The sequence below is a fragment of the Corvus cornix genome, chromosome 7, assembly GCF_000738735.6.
Source record: "Corvus cornix cornix isolate S_Up_H32 chromosome 7, ASM73873v5, whole genome shotgun sequence".
In the NCBI taxonomy this organism is placed as follows: domain Eukaryota; kingdom Metazoa; phylum Chordata; class Aves; order Passeriformes; family Corvidae; genus Corvus; species Corvus cornix.
Window position 1 is genome coordinate 11,409,171 of NC_046337.1, and position 27,292 is coordinate 11,436,462.

Consider the following 27,292-nt stretch of genomic DNA (forward strand, 5'->3'; position numbering starts at 1 on the left):
CAGTGCTCCTGCGCTGACTCATTCCCCTCCCAGCTGCCACCACACGCTGCTCAGTCCATTCGGCACCAACAGGAGTCACTTGCTCAGAGTTCAAGTGCATCTGATTCACCACGAGCCATCCAGCTTCTGCAGTCCATTGCCATTCCCTGCTCCTATTTCCCCTGGGAAAGGGAAATGTCAAAGAGACACCCCCTTCCCTACTCAAGTCCTTCTGAGTTTTCCCTTCTTACCTCGGCTCCCAGCTCTGGGACAGGAACACAACTTACCGTTTAGGATCAGAGTAATGTGCAGAGGAAGCTACAAAAGCATCCCCATCTTCCCCTGCTGCTGCCTAGGGAGAAAGGTAGTGGTTTTCTTTTCCCTTCTCCAGACCCAGGCTGAGAATGAGTTGTGTAGCCTGGCTCTTGTAAAAAATGCTTTTCCAGAGGATGATGCTAGGCTCTCCCAAGAACTAGAACAGGAAAGAATTAGGTGTTTGTTAAACACCCTCTAAGAACACAACACTGTCTCTTTCTTGGGCACTTGCTCTTCACAGAGCCTTAGACAGAAGGATCCCACACCTTGCACCTCTGTCAGCCCTAAGTAAGAGCCTTGCTCTTGCAGTTGTCCCTCCCATGGTACCTGCCCCTGTGGCACAGCACTGCTCCATCTGGGATCTAGTGAAAAGCTGTGTTAGGCATACAGGATCCCGTGTCAGGAAGCAGACTTGCTGCATGACCAAGTGCAACTGGGGCACCGGGGACACAAGTCAGTGCAAAGCCTTAACCAGCAGCTGTGCTGCCACATGGCCTCACATCCCAGTCCCACATGCCAGGAGTCCTCTAACCTAAGACACACCACACTGATGTGGAAAGGAAACCCTTTTCTATTCCCCTTTTTTATTCCCCTTCTCTATTCTGCTCCCACGAATTTCCTGTGTGACATTGAACTGCAAGCTGTGTCTGCACAGCCTTAGGGTGTTGGTTTATCCCTCATCTCTGCTTTTGGCAGTAAAACTGGCTTAAGCTCCTTCCTTCCTCCCATGTCCACAGTGCTGAGGAATGAGCAAACACTGGCACAGGGCAAGAACAAAGAAATACTTTAAAAGCTGTTACATTGCCATGGGGCTCAGGAAGTTACACCCTCATTTTCTTCAGCTGTGAAAGGGGAATATTACAATCTCCTCATGTTAAGTGACATAAGACACGAAGGATGAGGACAAACAGGAAAGATTATGAGATGCTCTGAAGATAATCTTGCCACCTCTTGGATTGGTAAAGATACACTCCATAGCTCTCCTATTTTACTTGGTGAAATTGCTCAAAATTTAAAAAAATTTTAAAAAAAGCCTATGAAATGTGTTGCAGCTTGACTTTGCACTTGGCAGTGTTAGGAGTGCGCCAGTGAACAGCTACAGCCAAGGGGAGGAACTCCATTATTGCCCAAAGACAGCTGAAGGATGAACTGCAATGCTGGTATTTCAGAACAGGCTCCCAGCAAGGGAAGCAAACAACAGCAGATGATCAGACAACAGGCAGAGGTACCAAGTGGCCAAAATCAAAGAACAGCTTTTATTGGCCATAATAACCAAGAAACCATTTTCTTCCAATAAACAAAACAACCCCCTAATTCAAACAGTGGTAAATCTTCACTAAGAAACCGAAACACCAACAAACCCCACATAAACTTAACTGTTCCTGTTCATCCTCTGAAGTATTCCTCCTCCTCTTAAAGAAGTTAGCTGTTCTCCTTAACCCTCCTGCACCACCAGAAGTAGGAGAATGGCAAAACTCAGTCATTTAGGACAAGAGAACAAGCACATGGGGAGGCATGAGTCTGTCCACTTGAACACATTAAAGAGGCTGTTGGTGTTTGCAAACATCTTACATACAATTACTGGAAGTAATACTGTGTTTCTTGAGATACAAGCATTTTACTACACAAACTATAGTTTTATGTTTGGTTTTTTTTTAATTCCAGGATAACAGGTACAGTTGTGGCCTGTACAGCTTGTTACAACTCAGACACCACTGCAGTTTATCAGTTTACACTTCTCTTTTCAGAAAACTTGGAAGCTAAAAAAACATAAAAATTGGTTACACTGAGTTCTCAAGGCAAATCATCATTTAAAACTCTGCATTTACTCATGCCAGTAAAACAAATGCCAGTAAAACAAACACCAGAGAAAGCAGGTGTCTAAAAAAACCCTGCTCTCCCTGGTTACTGAAATCTTTGTGGAAAGAAAATAAAAAAAAGAGAGAGAGGGGATGGGAGATATGGCAGGGTGCAAGACACCAGTTCCAATGGAGGAATTCTCAGGAGTATTTTCACTAATTTCTCAAATAAAGGAGATACATTAACAGAAACCATTAAAAAAGAGATCTGGTTCATAAACAGTTATGCAATTTTTTTCAACTTACGTAAGTGAAAATTTAAGAAACAAAAAGGAAAAAAAAAAATCAGTGTCTTAAAAAAATCTGATATTTACACACTGTGTTTCTTAAAAGATTCCACGTGTCTGCACTGAGCTGTGTGCTGTGCACACATCTCTGAGGGCGTGTGAGCAGAGACAGCCACAGCACTTCCCAGCCAGAGCAGGGAAGAACACTACAGAACTAATGGGAATCTCAGCTCATGGGAGTTACTAACTACTATTGTTGCTGTGCAGAGAACGGCACCGTGTGTTTGACAGAGGAATTCCACTGGAAACAGAGTCTCCTGTCCTAACCTAGACATGATTTTACAAAACATCTAATGCCTGTACTACACCTTTTGTAAGAAAATAGAGAGCAGCTTTGAGCTGCAGTTCTTCTAAACTACTGTAGGAAGGCTTCTCTAGGTACTTCCTAAATTGGCAACCATCTGAGGTAATCGACGATGCTGTTCAAACGAGCATCCTTCACTTCTCTCCGCCTCCACCAACTGTTGCCTCCTTATTGAGTCCTCTGATCGACAAGTCATAAACCACTTCCTCAATTTTCTTGACATCGTATTTGAGGCCATCGTAGCGTTTCCTCAGGGAGTCATTCTTCAGGTTGAGGAGGCGGAAGCCAGAATCCAGCTCGTTGATAAAGGCTGAGATGCGGAGAGGGCGGGAATAGTCCCCAGCTGTGACACTGTTCACTGCCAGCCTGGCCTGCGAGAGGAAACACCGGAGAACATCAGCACAGCACCCCCCCACGTCACATCACTGTCCCCATCAGTTACTGTACCAAATGAACCACTTGTGTTCCAGGCAGTCAGATTATTTGTACTTAGATCTACCTCTTTGCTGACCATAGTTCTGCATTTTCAATCAAATGACTAATGTAAATCTTAAAAGTATCGCTGAGGAACATGCAGAGAAGCATCTTGCTACAAGTCCAGATCAAGGTGTTGTGTATCATAACTTCCACGAACAACCCAGGAAAGCTAAAAAAACACATTACTTTTGTTTTTAAGGTCAGTTTCAAACCAAATACGTGCACAAGTATCTTTCTTACCAGCTCACTGGCCAGAGTTAATATGCCAGAAAGATAATCTTCAATGTCCAGGTGAAAACCCCGTTCTCGATCAGCTTCAACTGAGACAAAAACAGAGCAGTGATGAGGTGGTGCTGAGCACGAGCAAACCCAGCCACCTTAAATTGCATTTGTTTACTGGAGCTAATTTGAAATATCAAATTTAGGAAATATTATTACAAAATAAAAGTCAGCCTTTTCCTGTATGTGATGTAATTACAGCCTCTCCTCAGTTCTCGATTCAGCATCTTGTACATCCTCAACTGTACCTCCAACAGGGTAACTCGATTTACATCTATATACAAGATGTATTTTCCTTACTTTTTTTCAAATCTTTTGCTCTGTGAAGATAGAATTCTTTTATGACAAAGAATTTAATCTGTTTTATGCACTTTTTAAATACCAAAAGCAAGAATTCAGAGAAACAAGCTCTCATCTTTGTGTTATTCTTTTGGTGCATTTACACACTTTGAATGAATGACTTTCACTGATGAAGAACTTATTAACAAATAAATACTTTTGTTAACGTTAGGTTTGCCAATTTCCGTCTTCTGAGAATTCGTTGTTTATATAATGAAATCAAATACCAGATAAACTCTGGAACCGATTTCCCGGGAAGAAATGAAGTTCTGCCATTTCCCTGTACCTCTGAAAGCTACAATGTCTAAAAGGTCACAAGCTCTTTCTCTTCAGTTACAACATTAACTTACTCCCAAGTATTTCTGCAACAGCTTCTCGGGTCACCAATGTCTCTGACTCCAGGTAGACTACGAATGCTGCCAGGAACACCAGCCGCTGCAGCACAAACCTCCAGTGCTCATGAAACCTGCAGAAGAAACACCAGATCAGGGTATAAATAATTAATGTTTATTAATGGAACGTTAGACAACAAGCACACATTATGTGTGTGTTTTCTGCCTTTCTGCAGTGCATTTTGCAGTATTTTTGGTTTATCAAAATGACACCAGCCAAAAGGCATCTCCTTGGTACTCCAGAACTCCACACCCAGGTTACCATGCCGGATGCTGACATCTGCTCGCCCCTCTCACACGCCTCCTCAGCTCCCACAGTTTTCCAGGTTGTGTTGCCCACAGACAGCCAGGGCTTTCCCTCCCACCCTCCCTCAGCAGATCTGAGCTGACAAGATTCTTATTCTTTGAAATGTTCTTGCCAGGCACTGTCCCCTTCTGGCAGCAGCAGAACGCAAAGGTGACAACTTCATTTAATGTCTGCAGAACCAAAGAGCCATTTCATGACAGATTTAGAGCTCTGCTTGCAGAAACGCCCCAAACCGAACAACTTAACTGAAATTAATGGAGCAGCAAATGCCCTGCTCCCAGATACAAGGGCAGCTCCAGCAGAACACCAACTTCTTAAGTTTCCCTTTTTATTTTTTAAGAAAGTTTCTAGAAAAATAGTTCAATATTGAGTATTTTTAGTGAAAAGGTATAGCGTTTGAGCAAAAGCATTTTTTATCTATGCTGATAAAAACCTTACACTTGTCTACCACAATGTACTTTTCAAAGAGAAAGAAGCATTCAGCCCATAAACCTTTACATTGTTATTCCAAAGCAATGATGACACATGCCCAAGCAATTCCCATATATATCTGTGTCTGGCTGTGTGTGATCCTGCACACCTGTAATACTGATCAGCAGGAAACTTGGTCTTCAAAGACTCCATCTGTGTCCTCACTGTACCAAAGTGCTCACGAGCCTTCTGACACTTCTTTGGGACTGAAAAAGAAACAGCACAGCATTCAGGGAATGAATACATTCAGGAAATGGAAATTTGACGGGCAACAGCAGTTTGTAAAGAGTTTTCCAGTGCAGACAACACTATTTATGCTTCTTTCTTGTCCAAGATAGGTTACTGACACTTGGAATCAATCTGAGAAGTATTCCTGGTCATGGTCACACCATGAGCCACAGAGGTAAAGCAGAAAGACTCCAGAATTCCAGGCTGTCTGACCTGCTCTGGGCATTTGTTTTGAACTTGAGCCAAGATGTCCCAGCAACAGCCAGATCCCAAGCAATGGAACAGCGCTGCACACAGCAGCTGGCCCCAAAGGAAACGCACACACCCCCCAAGCACTGCTGCCAGACAACTCTCACAGTCAAAGGAAAAGCAACTTTTCTTTCTCCACATTAAAATCTTATCCTGTTTTTTTCTAATCCATCTGAGTTTGGTTACATGAGGTGCAACATCCCTTCAGGAAACTGCATTTCCTGCTTTTTACGATGTATTTGAAGAGCCTGGGTTTCAGCCTGTCCAGAGTTACAGCTCTGCAGAGGAACGATCTCTTGTTCCTGTAGTAGCCACTGCCACCTCCCGTTTGCCGACAGAGTTACAGCCCCGCTGCACCTGCAGTGCCAGCGACCGACCAAAGGGCTCAAACCACAGCTTCACTGCAGCCCTTTCACAGATCCTGGTCATGAGCCAAAAAAGGCCAAAGATCAACCTAATAGGCCCTCCTGCATCTTCATGTACAGAAGCCAGGATTATTCACAGAACCTAGATCTAAAAGCTGTGATGGTTTTTACCAAATAAGACACTTAAGTGTGATTATAAAACTTCTTTCACTTAACAAAACATAATTTCTGTTTAAAAAAACAAAGGGAGGGAGAATAAATGCAAAAAAATAAAGAGCTTCAGGAGGCAGAATGTGGATGTGCTCCATGTGGCAGCCAGGATGAAAGAGCTGTGTGAGGCTCACAGAGCTACAGGGTTGCCTCAGTCGTGTGAGCCACCACGTGGCTGTGGGGACAGAGTAAGGAACACGTTCACATTTGGCTTCTGCCAAAGGAACCTGTGACAAAAATAAACAATCCTTACTGTAAAGGCTCAGAAAATGCCCAGTGACACACACAACCCCCAAATTCAAACTGTCCTCACACGTCCTCAGGTATCGCCTCTGATGTTCTGCTGTTGTGAGAGCAAAGACACTGAGTTGGCTCTCAGGCTCCGGAGGCCCTGCCTGTCACCCTGACTGGTATCAACAGCAGGATGCAGCACACGCTGCCCTGCCCAGCCTTCTCAGCAGTTCTCCAACTCCATTTGGGACAAGGAGCCAAGGAAGCCTGTGCAAGATGACATTTTCAAAGCCACTGCCTGGTATGAAAAGCTGTCCTCCATCAAACTTCCAATTATCCCGTGGTTCTGCTAACAGAGCTCAGCCCACACCCCTTACCCTTCTCTCTGGTAGGACAGATTCGTCAGCCCAGAGCAAACCCTTTTCCTGTTCCCACTGGCTCTCTGTTGTCTCCTTGAGTTTTCATCACTCCCTCTATTGAGGATGCAGGAATAAACAAAGGATCAACCAGGAGGCTGCAGGAAGAAGTAAATCATCTCCCACTTACAGTGGCACAAGGAGTGAGGAACGACTGGGAAAACAGCTCTAGCTGCAATTCAGGGCAACACAGCTACAGCTGTTACTCTGTCACCTGTGAACTTCAAGTAATTAACAGTATTTTTAGCTTTTAATTATTAGTTTATATGGTTGATTCTCATTTAAGATTTTTCTAGTTCAATATAGTTTATTAATAGTGTTAATAATTTTCCTTACATCTTGGAATAAATAAGTATAAGGCCAAAAAAATCTTTATGTCACAAAGTACAGCCAGAACTCTGTTGCAATAAGAAAAATCTTCTTTCATAGTTCCAGGAATCATTATTTATCCCCTTTTACTCTACTAAGGAAGAATCATTCTAGTTTCTTAGTAAAAATGCTGTACTGCATCAAACAATGAGATGCTGTAGGAAGCCAAACATACATTTAAGGTACTACAGTGCAGAACTAAAACCATTATCAATCAAAGTGTAGTCTGAATATGTGACAACTGACAGGTGCTATTTATCCCCCAACAATGCTTCTGTTTATTTGCACTACATTATTATGCTTTAAACCTTTATTAATCTATACGTTTCTTAACTTTCTTTACTATGCTTGTAAATATAACTTGATGACAAATTCACAGGTCTGTTATCACAAGTTAACTCCTGACCTATTAAGCATGAACTCATTATTTTTGCAAGAATTATAAGATGAGGCTTTGGGGGTTTTGCTTGGGGATTTTTTTTTGGTTGGTTGGTTTGTTTTGCATTTTTAGCTGGTTTTGTTCTTTGTTTTTTTCCTTTAACTATTCCAAATCTCTTCTCAGACTCCTCAAGTTACAGGACCAGCTCTCTCCAGGAATTAAAAATCAAGTGAAAATACACCAAGTTGAACATGGGCCTCTACTATCAAATGCTTGAAAATGACTCTGAAGTTGTTACCCACACAATGACCAGGGATTTTCCCAGGTTAGAAAACTGAGTGTCTGCTTGTGTAAATAACCCCTCAGCAGCTCTCATTTCCAGCACTGCCAGGTTTCCCAAGCAGATGGAACTTGCACTTGCCCGCACTGTTGCTCATGGCTAAACACAGACCCTCTCCGAGGCCAGAGGAGCCCCAGGCCCCCAGCTCCAGCCCCACTGTGCTGAGGAACCTCTTCAGGCTGAAAACAACCAGTCAGCTCTACACGTGAGCAGAACAGCACCTGGGGAGGCTTGTTCTGTTCCCCTTCACAGGGTGGCGTGCGTAAATTCCTTTCAAGAGTTTCCAGCAAAGTCAGAATGGTTGCTTCTTCTCACAAGATATTGACTGGAAAAAACCCAGCTCTTAAATGACATATTTAAGTTTATTCCAGTAGTTTTACCAGTAGGCTGAGAAATGAGGGAACAGAAAGAGCACATCTGACACCTGGGCCTGCAGAGCTGCTCTCCTGGTCTGGAGGAAACGGGCTGGCCCAGAAACATTCTGTCCAACATTCAAAAGCCTGGAACCAGGCTGGTGACAACCCAAACCTCCAAAGATGCAGAACAATTCCTGCTGTCACTCAGACATCAAGGGCAGGTCCTGCTTTTTTGGCCTTTGCAAATTCTTTTCACATTTTGCTGCATTAAGCAAATTTTATACATGCACACAGAATCTGTTTGGCACAAACCAGATTAATGTGTGTTCCCCCCCATCCCAGTCCATCCTGAATACCCCCGAGTGCTCAGGACCACAGCTTTTTGGGGTGTGGGGTGAAGAGATGGAACAGGGACATTGATACAAAGGCCCGACAAGTAATGATAAAACAGTCTATGTGCAAGCCACTTACAGGGAGACCTAAGAGCCAACTCACCAGCCCAGGACGTGAACACCTGGAAAAGAACACAGTGCTCTGCACCGAGACAGAAAAGCGCCAGGCTAGGGAGGGGAGAAAGGGATAGAACGGTGTTCCCTAAGACTGAACAACAGCTTTACTACTTGTGTGGCTTGAAACCTCCCAGCTGCGCCCTCCTCTTCCCAGCAGCCTCCGGGAAGCCCACGCTGGTCTCCTCGGGAGAGCCTGGAAGCTGGAAAAGAGTTCCCAGTACAGGGGACCTCCGTGCTCCGAGGGGCACTCCCGCCCCCCGGCTGTTCCCCGCTGCCCGGGGGCGGCGGCGCGGGACTCACTGTGCTGGAAGCCGGGCCCCTGGTGCACGCCCTGCAGCAGCGTCAGGATCTCCCGCGCCGTCTGCTCCAGCGCCTGCACCACCTTCCGGATCTCCTGCGGGCACAGCGCGCCGTCAGCCGAGGCACAGCCCCGTCCCCTCCCGCGCCCGTCCCGCCCGCCCTGGCACCTCTCGGATATCCTGGTCCTGGCCGAGCGCTCCCTGCAGCGCCGCGAACATCTCGCTCACCGACATGATGCCGCCGCTTCCCGCCCACCGGGCCTTCAGTGCCGCTGGCGCGCGGCTGCCCCACGCACCGCCTGACCGCGCCGCGCCGGGTTGCCCCGAGCACCGCCTGAGCGGCCGGAGCAGCCAGGAATGGGCGAAGGGGCGGCTCCGGAGGGTGCCCAGAGAGGGCTGATGGCCCCGGGGGGGCAGCTGGTCGCCCCCAGGGCGGGAGTTTGTCGCCCCGGCGGCGTCTGTGTTTCAGGCCGCCCTCCCGTGCGAGGAGGCCGGGCCTCGTGGGGCTGCGCGAGGGCTCCTCCGCCCCGTTGCTGGGAGACGGCGTCTGGCCGCGCGGCGCCGGCGCGAGGGCAGTGACGCACTTCCGGCGGCCGCGCGGAGGCAGCATGGCGGCAGAGGCGGCCATGGCGGCGGAGGCGCCTGCGTCCGCCACGGCCGTGAGGGCGGCGCCGCTCCTGGCGCTGGAGCCGCGGCTGCAGCGCCAGTTCCAGCAGAAGGTGCAGCGGACCCGCACCAAGCGAGCGACCAAGGTGAGCGGGGCGGCGCGGCGGCGGTGCGGTGAGTCCCGGCCCGGGCTGACGCGGTCGCTCTGTGCCTGCAGGAGGAGCTGACGCCGGGCGTGGTGTTCGTGGGGCATCTCCCGCGGGGCCTCTGCGAGCCGCAACTCCGCGAGTACTTCGGGCAGTTCGGGACGGTGACGCGGCTGCGGCTCTCCAGGAGTAAGAAGGTGAGGAGCGGCCAGGCGGCTGCCCCGGGGCTGCGGCCCGTGCAGTGCCGGAATGCGGCGGAGCGCTCGCAGCCGGCTGCCTGAGGCTGGGCCGGGCAGTCTCCGTGACCTCTGGGGCTCCCCCCTTGCCCAGCATGGGCCCTGGGAACGCGCAGAGGCCACAGCGTCCCGAGGCCCTCGGGAGCCCCACGTGGGACGCGGCGGGGCTGTGCCCGGTCGGACCGGCAGGGCCGGGGGCTGTCTCCGACTTGGAAGCGGCTGGGCCGCGGCTCTTGTGGTCCTTTCTTCCTAAAAGAAATTCACTCCAGTGAATTTATAGTGCCTGAGTGCACCAGTTCAACGTACCAACGTGAAGTGAGTGCCTCTGTTCTAACTTACTTGTTGTTTTGTATTCGATAAATCTAATTTCTTCTCACTTCTGGGTTTGCTGTCACATTATAAGACTGCTGTATAAGCATGGAACAGCCAAACAGCAGCCAAGCAGGGTAGCTTTGTTTTTTTAACAAGTATAGATACCGGTGAGCAGTTTGTTTTGTGTGCAAATACGTATTTTACAAATAATGTCATAGCAGTTTAGGACTAAATCTGATGCTTTTCGCAATTTCAGTGAGCTTTCTGAAACTACTTGTGGTTAGCTGAGAATGGGCTATAACTTTGGAAGAATAAAATAATTTTAATAGAGCTCTTCAGGTAGCAAAGCGTTGTTTCAGGTTTCTGTCTCGTCACTCACAGACTGGAGCCAGCAAAGGCTATGCATTTATGGAGTTTGAGTCTGATGATGTGGCCAAGATTGTTGCAGACACAATGAACAACTACCTGTTTTCTGAGAGACTGCTGAAGTGTAAGTATAAGCTGAATTTTAAGTCCTCAAGCATGCAAAGGAAACTTGTAGTTATTTCAGTTATCTTTTTCAACTGTCCATAGAATCTTAGGGTTTTTTAATGAAGTTTTGTCCCAAAAATCTCTTCTGCGGGGCTGAGCTTTTCATCACGTGTAAAGAGCATGCTCAGCAGCCTTTTGGTCACTACTGCTGTCTTTTTCTCAGGGCTGATACTGCTCTTAGTGTGATTGTGTAGCATGAAATCTCAGGGTATGGTTGGGTTTGGTGTAGAGGCAAACACAGAGTTCCTTTCATGTGGAAACTCCTTGGCATTTGTACCTGCTGCAGCTGTTGTCTGTGAGGTTTCACATGAGGGGCTTTTTTGATTAAAAGATTGATTAAATCACTGAGTTTCTCAGACATGGTGACAGTAAAACTTGCTTTGTAAGGGGTTATGAATTACGTGTTGTTGTAAAACAATTTTCTCTGCTCTTTCTGGGTGAAACTCTTAAAGTGTTTCATCCATCCATCCATCCATCCATCCATCCATCCATCCATCCATCCATCCATCCATCCATCTCTCTTACTGGCTGAGGATGCAGTGCCCAGTTCAGTGTTCCTAAATCGCTGCACCAGCACGGTGTTGTAGCCATGAATGGTGTTGTGTGAGCGCCCTTGGCGGGAAGGGGAGCTCTGCTGTAATCCCATGTCTGTCTTTGGTACAGGTCAGTTCATACCTCCCGAAAAGGTCCATGAAAACCTCTTCAAGGACTGTGACAAGATCTTTCGGAAGCCTTCTCAGCCGGCTGTCCGGCGCTACAACAGGATCCGCTCCCTCGTGGAGAAAGCCAGGATGACCAAGCGCCTGCTGCGGAAGGAGAGGCTTCTACGGAAGAAGCTGGCTGAAAAGGGCCTCGAGTATGACTTCCCAGGATTTGTAAGTTTGGTGTTGTTTCAATGAGTGTGTTAAGCAAGGTGTGTTTCTAGGGTTGTGCTGAATACATGGAAATCATGTGTTTTGTGTGGAACTGGCAAAAGCACTGGAGCCCCAGGGAGGCTCATGTGTGTTAGGAACTGTATAGAAGCTCCAGGAATTCAGTGGGGTGCTGTGGCTGGGCTGCACTCCATGTGCCTGTAGAGAAGTAAATAAGTAACAACAGAGGAGAGATGTTCCTTTTCTTCTGTTGGTACAAGCAGTTGGATATTCTGTGGTTTAATACTGGAGTGCAGATCACCAAAGAACAGAGGGGCTTTGCCCAAGCCCTGTGGGAGGCTTTGGCAGGGTAGGGGGTCTGAAAGCAGGTCCCAAGACCAGAACTTCCATCCACAGCCCCTGCATGTTCCTCCTCTGCAGAGTGCTTGGGTCATGTACTTCAGTTGTAAGCAATTAATGCTGTTTAATGTGGAGTGTTTTTAAAATGCACAGTAGCACCTTTTCTTGTGTTGCTTTGAGTGTTTTTGTTCGAACCAGACCACCTCTGTGTCAGTCAGTTTATTACTTTAAACCTATTTGCTATAGCAAAGACTTCGTAGCTATGAAACAAAGGAACCTGTGAGCTGTTAAGTGTTCGCATCTTCACACAAGCATGTAGTGATCCACCTGATCTGTCTTGCTTCCTAGGCTGCACAGGCACTTGCCAAAAAGAGAAAAAAAGTTAAAACAGCCAAGAAAGCAAAACTGAATGTTTCTTTGAGCAGCCAGGTAAGACGGACCAGTCCTGGTGGTGTCCAGTACCACCATTCACACTGGGGTGGATGTTTAAAGTCTTCAGCTGGCACCTTCATACTGATTTCAACACACAAAAACCTTGACATTGTTTGCTTGAGAGATGTTTGTGCTAGAAGTAGCTCCTTTGAGATGTATTAACACTCTTCAACCGGGGAGGGTGATTGAATCCTCGTGCTTCTTTCTCCCGTGGGAGCATTCAGCAGCAAAGGCTTCTGCTCAGCACATTGTAACCAGCAGTGCCAGTCCCTCGGTGTGTCAGCCTCTACTCCCTTGAGGATGGGGGAATGCAGGGTTCTGGGGACAGGCACCTGTACACCCCCTGCACCTGTGCTTTGAACTGACATGATGTGATCTCCTTGACGGAATCCTTCTGTTGGACCATGTTACAGTGCCAGCCTGTTTTGATCAAAAGGAAGTTGAATTGTTAATGTAGTTTAGTGCTGTCTGTCCCCATTTCCATACTCTACTGTCCCTCCTACCCCATGCTCTCCATGCATGGTATTTGGTGTTTTGGAAACAAATCCCAGGGAAAAGTAGCAGTAGAAGGAAAGGGAAGTTCAGATCACCAGGACTGAGATTTGGGATACTGACTGTCTAAAAACGCTGTAAGGCTTTAACCTTTCTGTTCTGTTTCATCACTGTTGTGAGTTTGGGGGGGCGGGGGTGTTTGTTTGGGGATTTTTATTATTACTGGATTTGCTTGTGATAATTGGGACGTGGCTGGTTGTGAGGAAGACAGGATAACTAATACATTCTCTCATCTGAGTTCTGAGGACTTAACTGAGGTAATGAAGCTGGGATGTTTCAGCTCTGCTGTGAACTTGAATGTGGCATTTCTGTATGCCAGGCTCAAGTATACTTTCCCCCCGTCCCTTGCCCTGATTCTCTTCCACTTGACTTTCTTGATGCTTTGAGTCAGGAAATAGAAAGTTTAGAAAGCAAATGTGCATTACAACACGTTAGAAAATGTGAATTAATTTCCATTTGCCGTTCACATACACTTCTTTGAAGGTGACACTTCTGTCCACAGAAATAATGTCTACAAAAGTAGCTAGTTATAAAACTAAAACAATTTCCTGAAGGAGAGCTGGGCTGAGCTGTCTTGTGGTAATACAGGGCCAGTGACAACTTTGTCTGGCAGATGGCTTTGCAGTGAACCCTGTTTTTCTGATCTCTTCAGGATCCTACTCCAGTCTGTACTCCAGCAGTGCTCGAGCGCCGGAAAGCTGCTCAGGTGGATGATGACACGGAGGATGATGAAATAACTCTCAGGCTTCCCTCTGCCAGTGTTAAGAATGCTGTGCAGAGACCAAAGAAGCAGCCAAGGCAAAGACCAAGCCTGAAGAAACAGAAACAGACTTAAAATTTTTGCGGCTGTAGCCATGTTTTTCTCAACTTAAAAACTATTGAGGTGGAGCTTCTACAGGGTCTGCTGCCCTGGTTTGGTTCATCCTGCCTAGACTGGTTCAGTTTTTCTTAGGCAAGGACTCTGTTCACAAATCCTCTCTCTCTGGTTTAGCCATGAAGGGACCTATGGTCTTCTCTGACTACGAAGATTTTCTTGACTTTGTGCTCACAAGTGCCCATGCTGTGACACAGCTACAGTCGTGCCAAAACCTTCAGTTAATTTTGTAACTCGTGTCTAGCGCTCATTTTTTGAAAAGAAAATGTGAGGCTGTCCATTCAGAGCTTGCTAATGCAAGCAACTGTATCTTAAATTTATAACTAATGACAAGTTATTAAAAAATTTACCATTTTCCAACTTTCTTGGCTCTTGGTAATGGTTGTTCTGTTTAACTGAATGTCTGTGTTTTGTGTGAGTTCTCATATATTCACAGCAATTGAGGCTCTCGAGAAGATGCACCAATAATCAGAGCAGTCTGGGTTCTTCTGCTGGCAGTTCTGTTTGTCACTGCATTTTAGTTTCACTGCCTGCATGAAACAAGGGTATGTTCTGCTCCAGGGGGTGATAAGCACATTGAAATATTGTAATAACCAGGAGTGCAAAGGCAGGTTTTTGTCAGTAGTAGTATGAGTTCAGAGAACTGAGCGTAGCTTTTTGTGATGCATTAAGATTCATTCTTGTTCCAACTGGCTTGTCATTGCAGATGGCAGATATCCAGTCCTGTTTGAACAGGCAGTTTGACTGTGCAGTTAGAATTTGGATTTTAATACAAGTCTGAGATCTGTAGAAATCCCAGTTTGGGTTCTGTGCACATACTTAGCCTTCATCTTTTGTTGTCTGAGATTAAACACTCTAATGCTGTTGGCTGCTGGTCAGGCTTGGCAGAAGATTTCAGAGGAAAGCCCAGGTGACAATAACCAGCTAGGTAGGTGGCTGGCACTAACTCCTTGGCTATTTTAAGACTTGAAGTCCTGGCAGAGAAAAATTAATCTAAACCATTGTCCTTGCTGATTCTGATCTGTCTGGCCTGATCACTGGAATAATCGTGGGGTCATAATGACATTGTCTTGGTGACTCATTAGATCATTCTCCCTTGTTGAGGAAGCCACTTGGATGAGTGCATCTCTATGCCAAATGCTCGTCACCTTGGGCAGGCCAGGGAAATCTCTTCACCAACCTTGCCTTTTAATGGAAGTGTTGCTGTGTACATCTGCAGGCTTCCTTCCCTGTGCGTTGTTTCATGAGAAGCAGGCAGTGCTTGCACCCCAAACCCGTGGGAAATACATGCTCAGCCAAGGTTTGAGATATGCATGATCACAATGGTTGGCAGAAATTGCTTATCTGTTTGTATCTGATGTGTAGCTCTGGAAAAACTTCTACCTTGATGTCATACAGCAGAGAGCAGCAGAAAAGAAGCAAAATGCATCTGCCCAGAACAGACAGTTTTCTTTTGGAGTCCGTGTTCCTGACTTTGTGTTGGGCACATAAAGATGGCTGTTGGGTCAGGATGAACCAGAAATGTGGCTGCATTTCTCCTGGTGGGAGCTGCCTCTCCTGACACACGACTCAGCTGTGTGGGCATGCTGCAGCACAAGGGTTGCTGGGCTTGTAAGGAAACCCGTCCTCTCCAGGCAGAGTGGAGCGAACGGCTGCACTGGTGTGACTCACGAGTCTCTAACACAGCTTGAGAACACACGAGAAACCTGATACTGATCTTAACCAAAAATGCCCATTTCTGTGCCACAAGTGCTCCTTCCTAGGCTGCCAAATTAAAGCTGCTCTTAAGGAAACTTAGTTTATCTAGAGTAACTTCTCTGGTGCAGTTCCACATTCCCCGAAGCCTGAGCATCTCCATTCCTGTGCTTGCCATTGCAATGCCTTGGCCTGCATTTTGAGCCTGTAGTTGCTTTCTTCCCACTCTGCTTCTATTGCTGTGCTCCTCTCTGTGCCCAGTGTTCTGCCCCTGCCTGTGTCCACTCACTGCTTTCTTCCATGTTTGACTCAGTGGCTTCTCATGCTGCTTGCAGTGCCAGGGCCGTCCTGTCTGGCTGCATGAGCTCCTGCGTGTCCTGCATGAGGGACTTTGGCTTCTGCAGGTCTCTTGGAAAGGTTTGTGCCTTTAAGCTGAAACCCTGGCTGCTGCTGGCTTTCCAGAGTCACATAGCAGTGCGAGCCTTGATGGGAAGACGTTCAAGAAAACTGTGCTTAACAATAAGGTTGCTTCCTGCTGTAATTTTTCTTTCCTTTCCTTTTGTTTGTTCATCTTCCTTCAATTGAGATCAGCTTAGATGGCAATTCTGAAAAGCAAGGAAGCAAAAGTCTGTGTTGTTGGAGGAAAGCACAGCAATACCTAGGCTACAGCAAGGAACTCTCGGCAGAAGGGCAGCTTTTCTTGGTGATAGTTTCTGTTTTTAGGCTGCCTGTGTTATTAATATACTGCTGTCCAGGGAGATGTACGTAAGCAGAAATTCAGACACCTGATACTTGCCAAACATAGTTTCCATAGCAAGTGGACAGATGTGCTGTGTCATGAGTTATGCCTCAGTCCCTGCACTGATTTTTCTCATCTCTCCAGTCATTTGTTTGTACATCTTGGACAAACACAAACCTCCTGGCCACTGATTTTAGGGCAGGCTCTGAGTTGTTTTTACTGGGATGCTAGGAGTGTTGAGGCGGTGGTTTCAAGGCATGACTTGCAAGTGCTCTGCCTTTCAGTTATGAATGACTTTGTGGAGCTGTTTTGCTGAACACTCATGTATGTGCTACTGCTTTCAAGCTTGAGAAACTTAGGTGCTAGCCAAGCCTGTTAATTTGCACTCATTTATTACAATTTCTCTGTTTTGCAGGAGGGAGCAGGGTTTAAGAGTGTTCACCATTTCCTGGCACATGAAGTACTGGAAGTAAAAGAAGAATGGGGGGGTAGGGAGGGTGGGGGAGAAAAGCAGAATTGGCTGCAAGATAGAGGGGAAAAAGGAATGATGAAACCGATGCTCACCTCTCAAGAAAAAGATACTGGTGAATGTGGCAGGGTTAGACTGCTCAAAATTAAATATGCAGTTTTATGTTTTCCTACTTGTTTTGCCTTTTAGATGTGCTGTGGGATGCCCAGGCTGCACAGAGCATGAGGAGTGTGCTGCCATCACAGTCCAAGTGCTGCTGCTTGCTCATGAGCCAAGTGAAGGAGGAGAGCAGGCTGGGCAAGTGACACTTGCTCTTGCCAGTACCAAGCCTGTTTGTTTGCATATCTGGCTTTGGAAATGGCTGCAGCCCTGGGGGACAAGTTTAAAACCTGTCTGCAAATGGCTCATGGTGCAAGGCAGGACTTGGGCATGGCTCTGAGGGGTGACATGCTCTCCTCTCCAAGTAATGCACCAGCGAGGCAGAGGGGAGCTCCAGCAAATTCCCCCTCTTGCAGCTTTCCCTTCAGAGTGCTGGCGTGTTTGGCTTTCACTTTGCTGTGCGATGCAGCTGGCTGGGGTGGGCTGTGCTTTGTGAGGTGCTGAGCACATCCCTGCCCTGGGCAGGGTGCTGCAGGTGAAAGCTGGGCAAGCAGATAACAGGAGTACAGTGAATGCGATCTCCATTATGTGTTTTCCAGGAATATCCACAAATCCTCTTGGACCAGACTCCTTCATTGTCTAAGGTGTTCAAACACATCCTCTTTTCCTAAAAACATCTAAACTCCAAATTCTTGAAATGTCTAACTCTGGGCACCAATAATGTGCACTTCTTAACCAGAGATATGCTGGGGACCACCCCAGGGTGCTGCTGGAACAGTGGGGAGGCCATTCTGTGTGTCAGGCTGCTGCTGGCACTGCTAATGCAGGCACATCCCTTCCTGCCCAAGGGCAGCAGCTGTCAGAGCAAGCTGAGGAAATGGTTAACTGTATGAGTGAGAATTCCTAAAGTGAAACACTTTATTCCGTGCAGGGTGCAGCAAGGCCTCTCATCACTTCTGCCACCCAGCATTAATTAAGCATAGGGCAGGAACAGAGAGATCTTGGCTGTCCTGGGAGGCCTGGAGTAGTTGCACAGCTGTGTGTTTGCGGGCAGTAACCATGTGGCTCTCTTGTGCTGGGAAAGGAAAAGCTATAGAGAAGCTCCTACACAAGTTTTGGCTCCAATCAGGGAAGAAGGTGCTGGTTTATAATTGTCTTCACACATGTTGTTGAAGAGAGGCAGAACTGTGAGGGCTTTGACACAGCGAGGTAAGTGTCTGCAGTGAGCCACAGGCACTGGGGTCGCTTCCTTTCCCTGTCTGCCCGTTTGATCCATCATGTGGAGTCTGGGGCTTGGCCTGGATTTGAAACTTGTTGTTTTAAAGAACAGGAAGGAAAGAAACTACTTAATCCCATTTTTATGATAGTGACTTTGGAAAGCCCTGTTCTTTTCTGTGTGTTTTTCCAGTGCTGACTGAGAGGAGCCTTGGTGAGCAGGTGCAGACCTGGAAACTGGGCTGCTTGCTCTGCAGTGAGGCATTGCTGCCAGTTTCCCACAAGGGCTTGCACAAACTCCCAGTTTGCTTGTGTACTGGTTTTTTTAAAACAAGCAGGGAAGTGGAGTTACTGCTGTCAGGGTGGCTTCACGAGGCTGAGAGCATTGCAGCATTTTGAGGGTGAAGGCAGGACTTGCCTCTCTGCTGTGCTTGCTCAGTTACTGTTTCTCACACAAGGCAGCTGTGCAGTGGGGAGTGAGCAGGGTCTGTGCCAGCTGTGCAGCAGCAGCAGCAGCAAAGCTGCTTTATCACCTGCAGTATTTTTATTTCTGTTGATGTGAGAGCTGGAAGGGCTTTGGTGTGGTTTTCAGGTGCTGAGCTGCATTTTCAGGTCTGCCTGTTAGAAGAGGGCTGTGTTCATCTGCCCAGAAGTGATGGCAGAGGAAATGTAAGACAAATCTATAAAGTCTTCCTTCAGCTGTCCCACACAAAGACTGATGTTTGTAGTTTATTAACTGGACAATGCTTAAGGTGTGTTCTGTTGAACTATGTCCTTACAAACAAATTCCAGGTTTGGAGCTGCTGGAGCTTTGTGACTGGTCTGGCAGGAGCTATGCAAGTGCAAGGGACTAATTTCAGAGGCAGTATGGATTCCTTCAAGGCAAACCTGTCTGTTGGTGTAATGTCAGTGCAGCCACATCAGATGAATCACAGCCTAAGTTTTTACCCTGAGAACTCCTACCTCAGCTTTTCTCCCCCATCAGCTCATAATTTTACAAGATGAAATCCTGCCGTGTTAATATGTAGTACAGAATGAACCAGTTGGTTGTTAAGACTCATTTGGAGTTGGTGATTTGGACAGTTGGGTTTGGGTGGGCTGTTTGCTGTGTTGCCATTAAATGTCAGCCCCCTCATTGCACTCTGTAAGAGCTTCCTTTAATTTCAGTAGAAATCTGCATTTGGGGTGAAGGGTGACCTAATCTTTAAAAGGATCTTAATCCATTTAGCCTCTCTTGCAAAGCTCAGCGTTTTTTCCTTGTTGGGAGCAGACTGCATTCCTAACCTTGATGTGTCACTTTCCAGTTGGCTTAATATTTGGGAGAGGATAAAAAGGAAATGTTTTCAAAGATTGAAAGAACCCGTGCTGGTAAGGTATGCACACGTGTGATGTGCAAGTATAAAAAAAAAAAGGAGATATGAACATAATTGTGTTTGGATGGTGGAAAAAAGATAAAATAGTATCACGGATGACTATAGAGAACAAGCACAGGAAGAGGTAAATCCATTTGAAACAGTGTAAATGGGAAACTAGGAAGGAAGCGGAAATGGGGATGAACTGTTGCTTAATGTAAATTTAAGTGCAAGACAAAAATAGGACTCTTGTAAGTTTGACGTGTAAATGTCTCTTTCCAGAGGCCTGACAGCAGCCAGGAAAAATACAGTCTCTGATGCAAATGTAAGACCTGGTGCCCATGCTGTGGTAAGACCAGAGGTGATCTTCCAAGGCTAAATCTAGCACAGCTCAGAAAGCATGGAAAACTGTTGCCAGTAGCCTGTATTCGGTTTTGGGGGGTTTCAGCTTAGGCTCTGGTCACAAAGCAAAGAATGCCAAAATTAACACTAATTGGTACCTTCCCTGATATTTGGTCAGGGAGAATGAACCATTGCCTGCCTCCCTGGAGGCAGTCACTCCGTGTCAGGGGAAGAAGCCTGTGGGGATGTTGCGTGGCTCACAGGACCTTCCTGCCAACGGGAAAGCTCGAATCCAACCCAATTCACACTGCCTGAGGACTACCTGCTTTGTACAGGATGTTTCTCCTTGGGTGGCCAAATGTCTGCAAGGAGTGAACACATGCAGACGTGCCCGTGTGCACACGATGAGCCTTGAAGCCATTTGCTCATTTCCCTTTAATCAAAACCTTCTGCTCTTGTGTTTTCTTTTCTGTTTGGTGACTGAAGCGAAGCTTCATGTGCCTTCACGTGGGAGTTAAGTGGGTCAGTGGGATGCTTTGTTCGTGGCAGCTCTCACGTGGAAAAAGTCCGATGCAAAACGCTGAGGCTTGGCAGGAAAGTGCCAATTAAAGATAGCGGTGCGGGAGCACATTGTGTGAGCTGAAAGTGCTCAAATCTGGGGCTGTGACAACTGTCATGTGCAAAGGAAAGAAAAAGGAATTATTAAATTTCACGTTGATCTGAAGTACTTGTGCTTTCCCTGTTTCAAGTGTTTGTTCTCACACAGTATGGACGAGGAGTTTATTCCCTGTTTCCCAGGTAAGTGAGGGGTAGAAGAGGTGAGTCACATAGGGGGGCCTGTGCCAGAGTGGGATCAGCAGCACTCAGAAGTTGGGTACTTGGACTTCACCTCATGTTGGCCCATGGTATTTGTGCCAGCAGCAGTCCAGCCTTCTCCTCAGCATGGCACAAGGCTGTGCAGGTGATGTGGCAGGAGATGTAAGTGCCAGGAGATGGCAAAGGGAGAGATGCACTGCTTCGTCGAGTCAAGTGAAGCTGTTCTCGCCCTTAGCCGTGCAAGTATTCAAGCTGGGACAGCACATAAAGGAACTGTGGCTTTCTAAGTCTGCATAGCAGAGTACTCAACTCTAGGGGAGCAACCCAGGGACAGACAAGCTTTGACACTGCTGTCCTCTCTTGTTATGGGCAGCTGCCATCATCATACTGTCATTCATAAATAAAAACATTTCTCCTTGAAGCACCAGGCTCTCAGATTCCTGAGCAGATGTTGTGCAAAAGGGCTCTGAAGGAAAGGGGAAGAGCAGGTCATTCAGGTATAGTCAGTGTTTCTGCTGAAATAGAGCCATTCCTTCCATCTGCTTCTCACTAGTTTTATTGATGTGTTTTTATTTGAAAGAGCAGTGTTGGTAATTGAAAGCTAGACTATCCCTACATTTCGTTATTTTAAAAAGCTTCCCGACTTTGCTTTGCCCTTACTTAGATGTCCATAGTTAAAGTTCATCTCTTTTTTCACCTTGCAGATGGGCTGTGCATTGTTGTGCACGTGTATAAGCACACAGCTCCTTGTGTCCAAGCAGAGCTTTCTCAACAAGCAGGGAACAGTGTGCTTTGCAGGTGGACTGATAGAGAGATACGTGCAGCTTCACTGGGAACAGTATCCTCTCAGGAGACTTTTCTGCTGCACTGGTCTCTTTGTTTTGGAGACAGGTAAGTAAATGGAGATCTTTCAGAAATCAGAGCATAGTAAAAAGTTCCTTTTTTTAGGTATGTTATGGATAAGGGTACTGCCAAATGCCTGCTGTTGAGCCACTGGTAGTGAAGGCCTGGTCAAGCAGTCTCTTATGATGGTAGCAGCTCCTCCAGTGGTTACTTCAATTTCCTTCATTTAGAGAGTCCTCCCTGCACTCCAGGATGAATCCCCAAGGACTGCTTAGCAATAGCACAGTTGTTACCTGACAATAACTTTGGAGAAGCTGAGTTATCCCTGCAGACTGGATTCCATCCAGAAGCTTAGATCTGGTTGCCCTTGGGGTATCCTGCTGTGCCTTCACGGTGGGTCTCCATTGGGAGCTGTCGCAGGCGATGGATGTGCAGGTCTGTCACAGGTGTGCCAGAGCTAATGCAGAGTGATGGCCCTGGGAAAGCTGAGAGGCTGCACCAAGGAATCGAGAGCAGGATTAAAGAATCCTGAGATTAATGTCAAGAAACCTAAAGGGCAAGAATCAGAACAATGCTTTCACCACCTACTTTTAAAATATTGGAAGAAAACCTGCAGGTTACAATGTATTTTGTACTTATTTTCCTGATGAAAACGAGGCTTATGTGACCAGTCTATCTGTCCGCTTCTGTTCAACTGCCAGGCTAACTCCCTCCTTTTTCCTTCTCGGTGTTTAGGGGGGAGGAAACAATCTCAAGTTTCATGAGCAATGGAAGAGAGAAATAATCATTGTCAGCCTCAGGGGAAGGCAGGAGGGAGCTCGGGCGTGGTGTGATCCCTTGTGATGGAAGGCTGCCCTTCCATCTGCACGCGGATACAGCCCTGGACTAACCCGCCCGTGTCCCCTTGGAGGGGAGTGGCACAGGACACACAAAGGAAGGTAGGGCTGCTGAGAGAGCAGGGCGGATTAGAGGGACAAAGAAGAGAGACCTGTGAGAAGCCAGGCATCATTAGTGCTGCTGCTCATGGAGCAATTTGGTTGTCTTAAATATAGGCATAAACTGTTCTAAAAGTCTCTGGAGGGAGCAAGGAAACAGTCATGTAATAACAGGCAAAAAAATCCAAACATTAGAGCTGATTAGGTGACAAATTTGTTTCTGTGTAGAGACTTTACCTGCTTTAAATAAAAATGTGAAGAAAACACATAGAGAAAGACCATGTCCACAATCTGTCAGTTGCACAATGATGAAACTTCTAAGTTTTGTGCAGTTGTTGTCTCCCGAAGTCTTGTAACCAAAGGGAGAATAAAAGCCACATTTTCTGTGCAAGTTTTATCTAGGAGGGGAAAAAAATACTTTAACCTATGCCAGCTGCATTTCTCAGCATTCCTTTACAAAGGTTTAGGCTGCCAAACAGTGACTGTAGAATCACCAGAAGTAAGAATCTGTGAAAAAAGGGCAAACATGTAATTATATCAGAAGGCAGTTTGGGGAGATTTCCAAAGCAAATGCCTCTTTATTGTAATACTGAAGAGAATAAAGTCACAGCTAAAGTGTGATACGCAATAAATAATAAATGTGTGATGCAAAGTTATTGATTTCTTACTGAACTAAACTAAATATTGCTTACCATAATTCACCTAACTTAGAACTATTCAGGTTTTATCTCATTTTCTTGTTCAAAATGAAATGTGAAGGTATTTGGGAACAGAGAGGGAACTGTCTAGACTCTCTGAGAGAACTTTGCCTGTAGTTCTAGCAGATCCAGATGAAGTGGAATGATTGGTCCTTTATTAATGTTCCCATGATCTCTGTCCTCAGAGATCATGTTGCCCTCCAGTTGGGAGAGTGCAAAACAGGAGAAGGGCAAACCACTGGAGGAGTCCTGTTTGCAGAACTGCCCAACCAGGGAGGGAAAACACTCGGCACATGGGTTGTGTTTCCTCTGGGAGCAGATAGAGAGTGAAATGGGGACTGGGTAGCCACAATAGTTGAAGCAGAGCTGTTGTGTCTCTACTGTGGGTAGTTGTGCTTAGCCAGTTAGGGCTCTCAGGAGATTAGCTACTGCCTGGGGGTAAGAACCATGGTAATTTCTAAAGCTGGTTTGTAATCACCTGCTTTCAGTTTACTGAGAGCTGGCATCCTTTTAAGCACTAATATCCCCAGCTTTCTCTTGACATCTGTGCAGCCTGTTCCAGACTTTACACTCAGCCTGTGCCGATGGCTTTACCCAAAGCAGCAGTTAGGTATTGCTGTGGAACCTGATGGCAAAAAAGAACAAACTGGCAAATCTAGGATTATTTGGAGGGGGCTTGCCAAGAGTCATTGCTGTGCCAGAGGCGCGAGCCAAGGAGAAGGGCATTATTATTTCACGAAGTTATTAATGAAAGTCAATCACTTGTTCCGCATACAGCTCTCCCATGTTTTGATGGCTCAGACTCTGTGCTCGTTGGGAGCTGCAGTGTTACGGAGGTCAGCTGCCTTCTGCAGCACAGAGGACGAGGACAGTGGTAGTTTGAGGGGATATGGAGATTCATTCCCCAACCAACAGGAGAAAAGCAGTCATGAGCCCAGGCAACAAGATGGTCAAATACATCTTGGTAAAGAGCTTCTGCACAGGGCATTTGTTTCCCAATCTCACCTCAGTTTTATAGTGGAAGCACTGGAAATCTTTCCATGAAGGAGAAATAATTAGTTACTTTTAAATGCAGCTTTTTAACTAAGGCTGTACAAAACAGAGAGACATGGAGCACGTCCAGTGGAGGGCAACAAAGATGATTAAGAGATTGGAGCATCTCTGATATGAGAAAAAGCTGAGAGAATTGGGGCTGTTCAGCCTTGAGAAGAGACGACAGAGTGGACCTCATCCCGTGTGTATAAGTACCTGAAGGGGGATGCCAAGAGGATGGATCCAGGCTCTGCTCAGTGGTGCCCAGCAACAGAAGAAGCAACGGGCAGAAACTGATGCACAGGAATTTCCACCTGAACAGGAGGAAGAACTTCTTTACTGTGCAGTGACCGCGCACTGGAACAGCTTGTCCAGAGACAGGGTGGAGTTCCCCCCACTCCAGAGCTGTGTGAGCACAATGCTGTGCCATGTGCTCTCGGATGGCCCTGCTGGAGCAGGGAGGTTGGACGAGGTGACCCGCTGTGGTCCCTTCCAGCCTGACGCACTCTGTGGCTCTGTGGAACAGTTTCCCTCCCCGGGGGCTCCCTAAAGGAGGGCAGTGCGCGGCCACGGCCTCACGGCAGCACCGAGCCCTCGCGCTCTCCGCGCGCAGTGCGGGGAGTTTCTCTCAAAGCGTTTCGGCCTGGCCGAAGCAGCAGCCGGGGGCGCCGCAGTGCCTGGAGGCCGGTCAGCGGGGACGGGGCCGTGGCATTCCCGGGAACACGCGTGGCATTCCCAGGAACGCGCGTGTCCGCGCTCCCCGGCCCGGCTCCCGGCGGGCGGAGTCGCCATGGCGACCGGGCGCGCGGTAACGGTCCCCGCGCATGCGCACGGCGCGCGCTGACCTCACCGCGGTACCAGCGGCCGCAGGGCGGCGCCGCGCCGGCGCGCGGGGCGGGGCGGGGCGGGGCGGGCGCGGGCGGCGCGTGCGCTCTGGGTCCCCCATTCTTCCCGTGGTCAGCGGGGCGCGCGCGCGGCCATGGAGCGGAGCGGGCGCCGCCGCCGCCGGCACTGAGGGAAGGAGACGCGAGAGGGAGAAGGGAGCGCATCCGCCCGGCCCCCGCCCCGCAGGTACCGCCCGCGCCCGCACCGCGCGGGGGCCGCGGGGAGAAGCGCGGCCGGGGGGGCTTTGTGTGCGGTGCCGCCGCCGCCGGGTGACCGCGGGGAGCGCGGTTCGGGGCGGGGCCGACCCGCCCGCGGCACCGGCCGGGAGGAGCGCGGTGCCGGCTCTTCCAGCGGCGCGGTTCGGGAAGGGCAGGGGAGGGCGGTCCGGCGGGACCCGGGGTGCGGGGGCTGCCGGGGCCTGGCCCGGGGCCGCCCCTCGGCCCCCCCGCCCTGGGGCCGCCGGGCATCGGCCGTGCGGGAGCGGCGGTGCCGGGGCCGTGTCAGAGCGGGGGGTCCCGGTGAGGGTTCCCGCTGGAACGAACAGCTCCGTGAAGGGAGGGAGGTGCGGCCGTGCTGCGCTCAGCGAGCAGCGCGGGGCTTTGCTAACGCTTGAGGCTGCTGTGCTCCCGCAAGCATCGTGTGGTTTGGGTGGGTTCAGCCCTTGCGCTTGGCCCCTTTGTGCACGTGCCGAGCTCTGCTTCGTTTATATCTGGCTGCATTTTTAATGGAAGTTGGGTCGGAACTATGAGTTTGTCCGGAGAGGTGGGTTGGTCATTAGACAAATCGTGCAGAAATGCTTCAGAGGTACTGGATCTGAGTACATAAAATGTAGTTGTGTGTGTTACAGGCCTGTGTGGGCTCTGCTTAAGATATTTTTAATGCTATATGTCTAAAGATACTGGTGAGGAAGGGAAAGGCTGCCTCCTTCCCCAACACCCTGCACAGCCGCTTGACAAGGTTGTGGGAAACTGAGGTAGGATAACAGGCTCAGGGTTGTCTGGGAAGCCTGTGGTGGAGTAGCACAAAGGCTCCCCAGGTGTGTGCGTTGTTTTGACCAATAGATCTCTCTGCCCCATGTGGACTTATTTCATAAGTCAGTGTTTAGTAAAGGAGACTAGGGTTAAGTAAAGTAGCATGTGCCAAGTCAGTGTTAATAGAGCAGGGATGTGGTTTCCAGCCCAGCACTTGTGCCAGCATCAGAGACAAATAAGTCTTAGTCCAGTCTGCTGCTGAGCAGTGCAGCCCATTTCTCTGCATCTTTTGGGCAGTTGCATCTCTGTTCTGTACTCCTCTTGATGCTGCCTGGGCACTGTTGAAGACAAATCAAAGTATTGTTGCTTGATACCTGGAGACACAGATCCACCATTTAGAGCTTAGGTTAGTTCTTGGAAAGGTTTTGGAAGTGCAGGTATTTGCTTCCATGTGGGATTCTGAATTGGATTTGAGAGGTTTGCAGCTGGAGAGGGGATACATTTGAGAACTTGCAATCGGAGTGAGCTTTCTCTTGAGAAAAGGGCTACACCCAAGTGCAGGATGGAACTGCAGTACTGTCATATTCAGGGTCTTCCTTGTCGTGGCAAAACAACTTGATGTGTGGAATAAGCCTTTGTGCTGCAGTCCTGGGCTTGGCAAAGTCGAGCCTTTGCTTATTTTCTCTGTTGAACTCTGTCAGTGGGACTGAAACCTGGAAGTTACGAGAGGGACAGAGGAATGACATGTCACCATGGGCAATTCTCTGTGTATTTCATAGTCTCCCTTGTTTAAATTTGTTTTTAAATTGTTGCCAACATAAATAGATTTTTTTCATACTGATGCCTGCAACATTCCTATGAAGTCCTTAGAATTTGTCAAGCAGCTTCAGAAGTTTCTGTTTCAAGAAGAAAAATGCCATGGAGTTATACACTTCAGCCTTGCTGCACTTAGCTGATAACAAGCGGTGTTAAAAGTGATAGAGCAGCAAGTTTTGGAAGTGGAAATGTTTCTCTGGTTCACATGATGTTCCCCAGAAGTACAGCTGGAGAGAGTGCCTGTGATTGAATGAGTTGGTCCTCCATGCATCTTTGAAGTTCTATAGGAATCTTAAATCTATGCTGCAACTTAGGTATTAAGAAAACCATATATTTAAACAGCAAAAGTCAAACTGAAATGATTTATCTGTTTCTCCCATGTTAATCCTTCTCTATCCATCAGGCAATTTGGTCAGAGCTGTTGGATGTTAGAGGATGAGAGTTGACAGCAAGTCTGGCCACTTCTGTAGTGATTTACAACATCACAGAGGAGGATGAGGGCGAGATGTCCTCTACAGAGGAGCC

General features: G+C 47.8%; 3 protein-coding genes across 36 annotated transcripts in view; 2 read left to right on the top strand and 1 right to left on the bottom strand.

Moving 5' to 3' along the window:
- Positions 1-1,520: 1,520 nt before the first annotated feature.
- TSN (translin) lies at positions 1,521-9,269 on the bottom strand. Its single transcript, XM_039555142.1, has 6 exons — positions 9,129-9,269; positions 8,962-9,055; positions 5,119-5,215; positions 4,190-4,305; positions 3,462-3,541; positions 1,521-3,115 (listed from the first exon to the last, which is right to left on the bottom strand). Exons 1-6 carry the CDS (start codon positions 9,192-9,194, stop codon positions 2,879-2,881), a joined length of 690 nt encoding a protein of 229 aa, XP_039411076.1. The 5' UTR covers positions 9,195-9,269; the 3' UTR covers positions 1,521-2,878.
- Positions 9,270-9,559: 290 nt separating this feature from the next.
- NIFK (nucleolar protein interacting with the FHA domain of MKI67) lies at positions 9,560-14,224 on the top strand. Its single transcript, XM_039555139.1, is given in 7 exon segments — positions 9,560-9,712; positions 9,784-9,909; positions 10,642-10,750; positions 11,455-11,666; positions 12,351-12,431; positions 13,639-13,783; positions 13,786-14,224. Coding segments are annotated over 7 exon segments (870 nt in total). The 5' UTR covers positions 9,560-9,568; the 3' UTR covers positions 13,839-14,224.
- Positions 14,225-25,029: 10,805 nt separating this feature from the next.
- The window catches only part of CLASP1 (cytoplasmic linker associated protein 1), a 173,836-nt gene continuing 171,573 nt past the window's right edge, over positions 25,030-27,292 (top strand). For 19 of the 34 annotated variants that reach the window (XM_039554524.1, XM_039554547.1, XM_039554530.1 and 16 more), the window contains exon 1: positions 25,031-25,166. The gene's annotated coding sequence lies outside the window, so the exon portion shown is untranslated. Of the gene's footprint in view, positions 25,167-27,292 lie in introns of all 34 variants that reach the window. The other 15 variants (XM_039554510.1, XM_039554511.1, XM_039554523.1 and 12 more) reach the window with 1 other exon arrangement.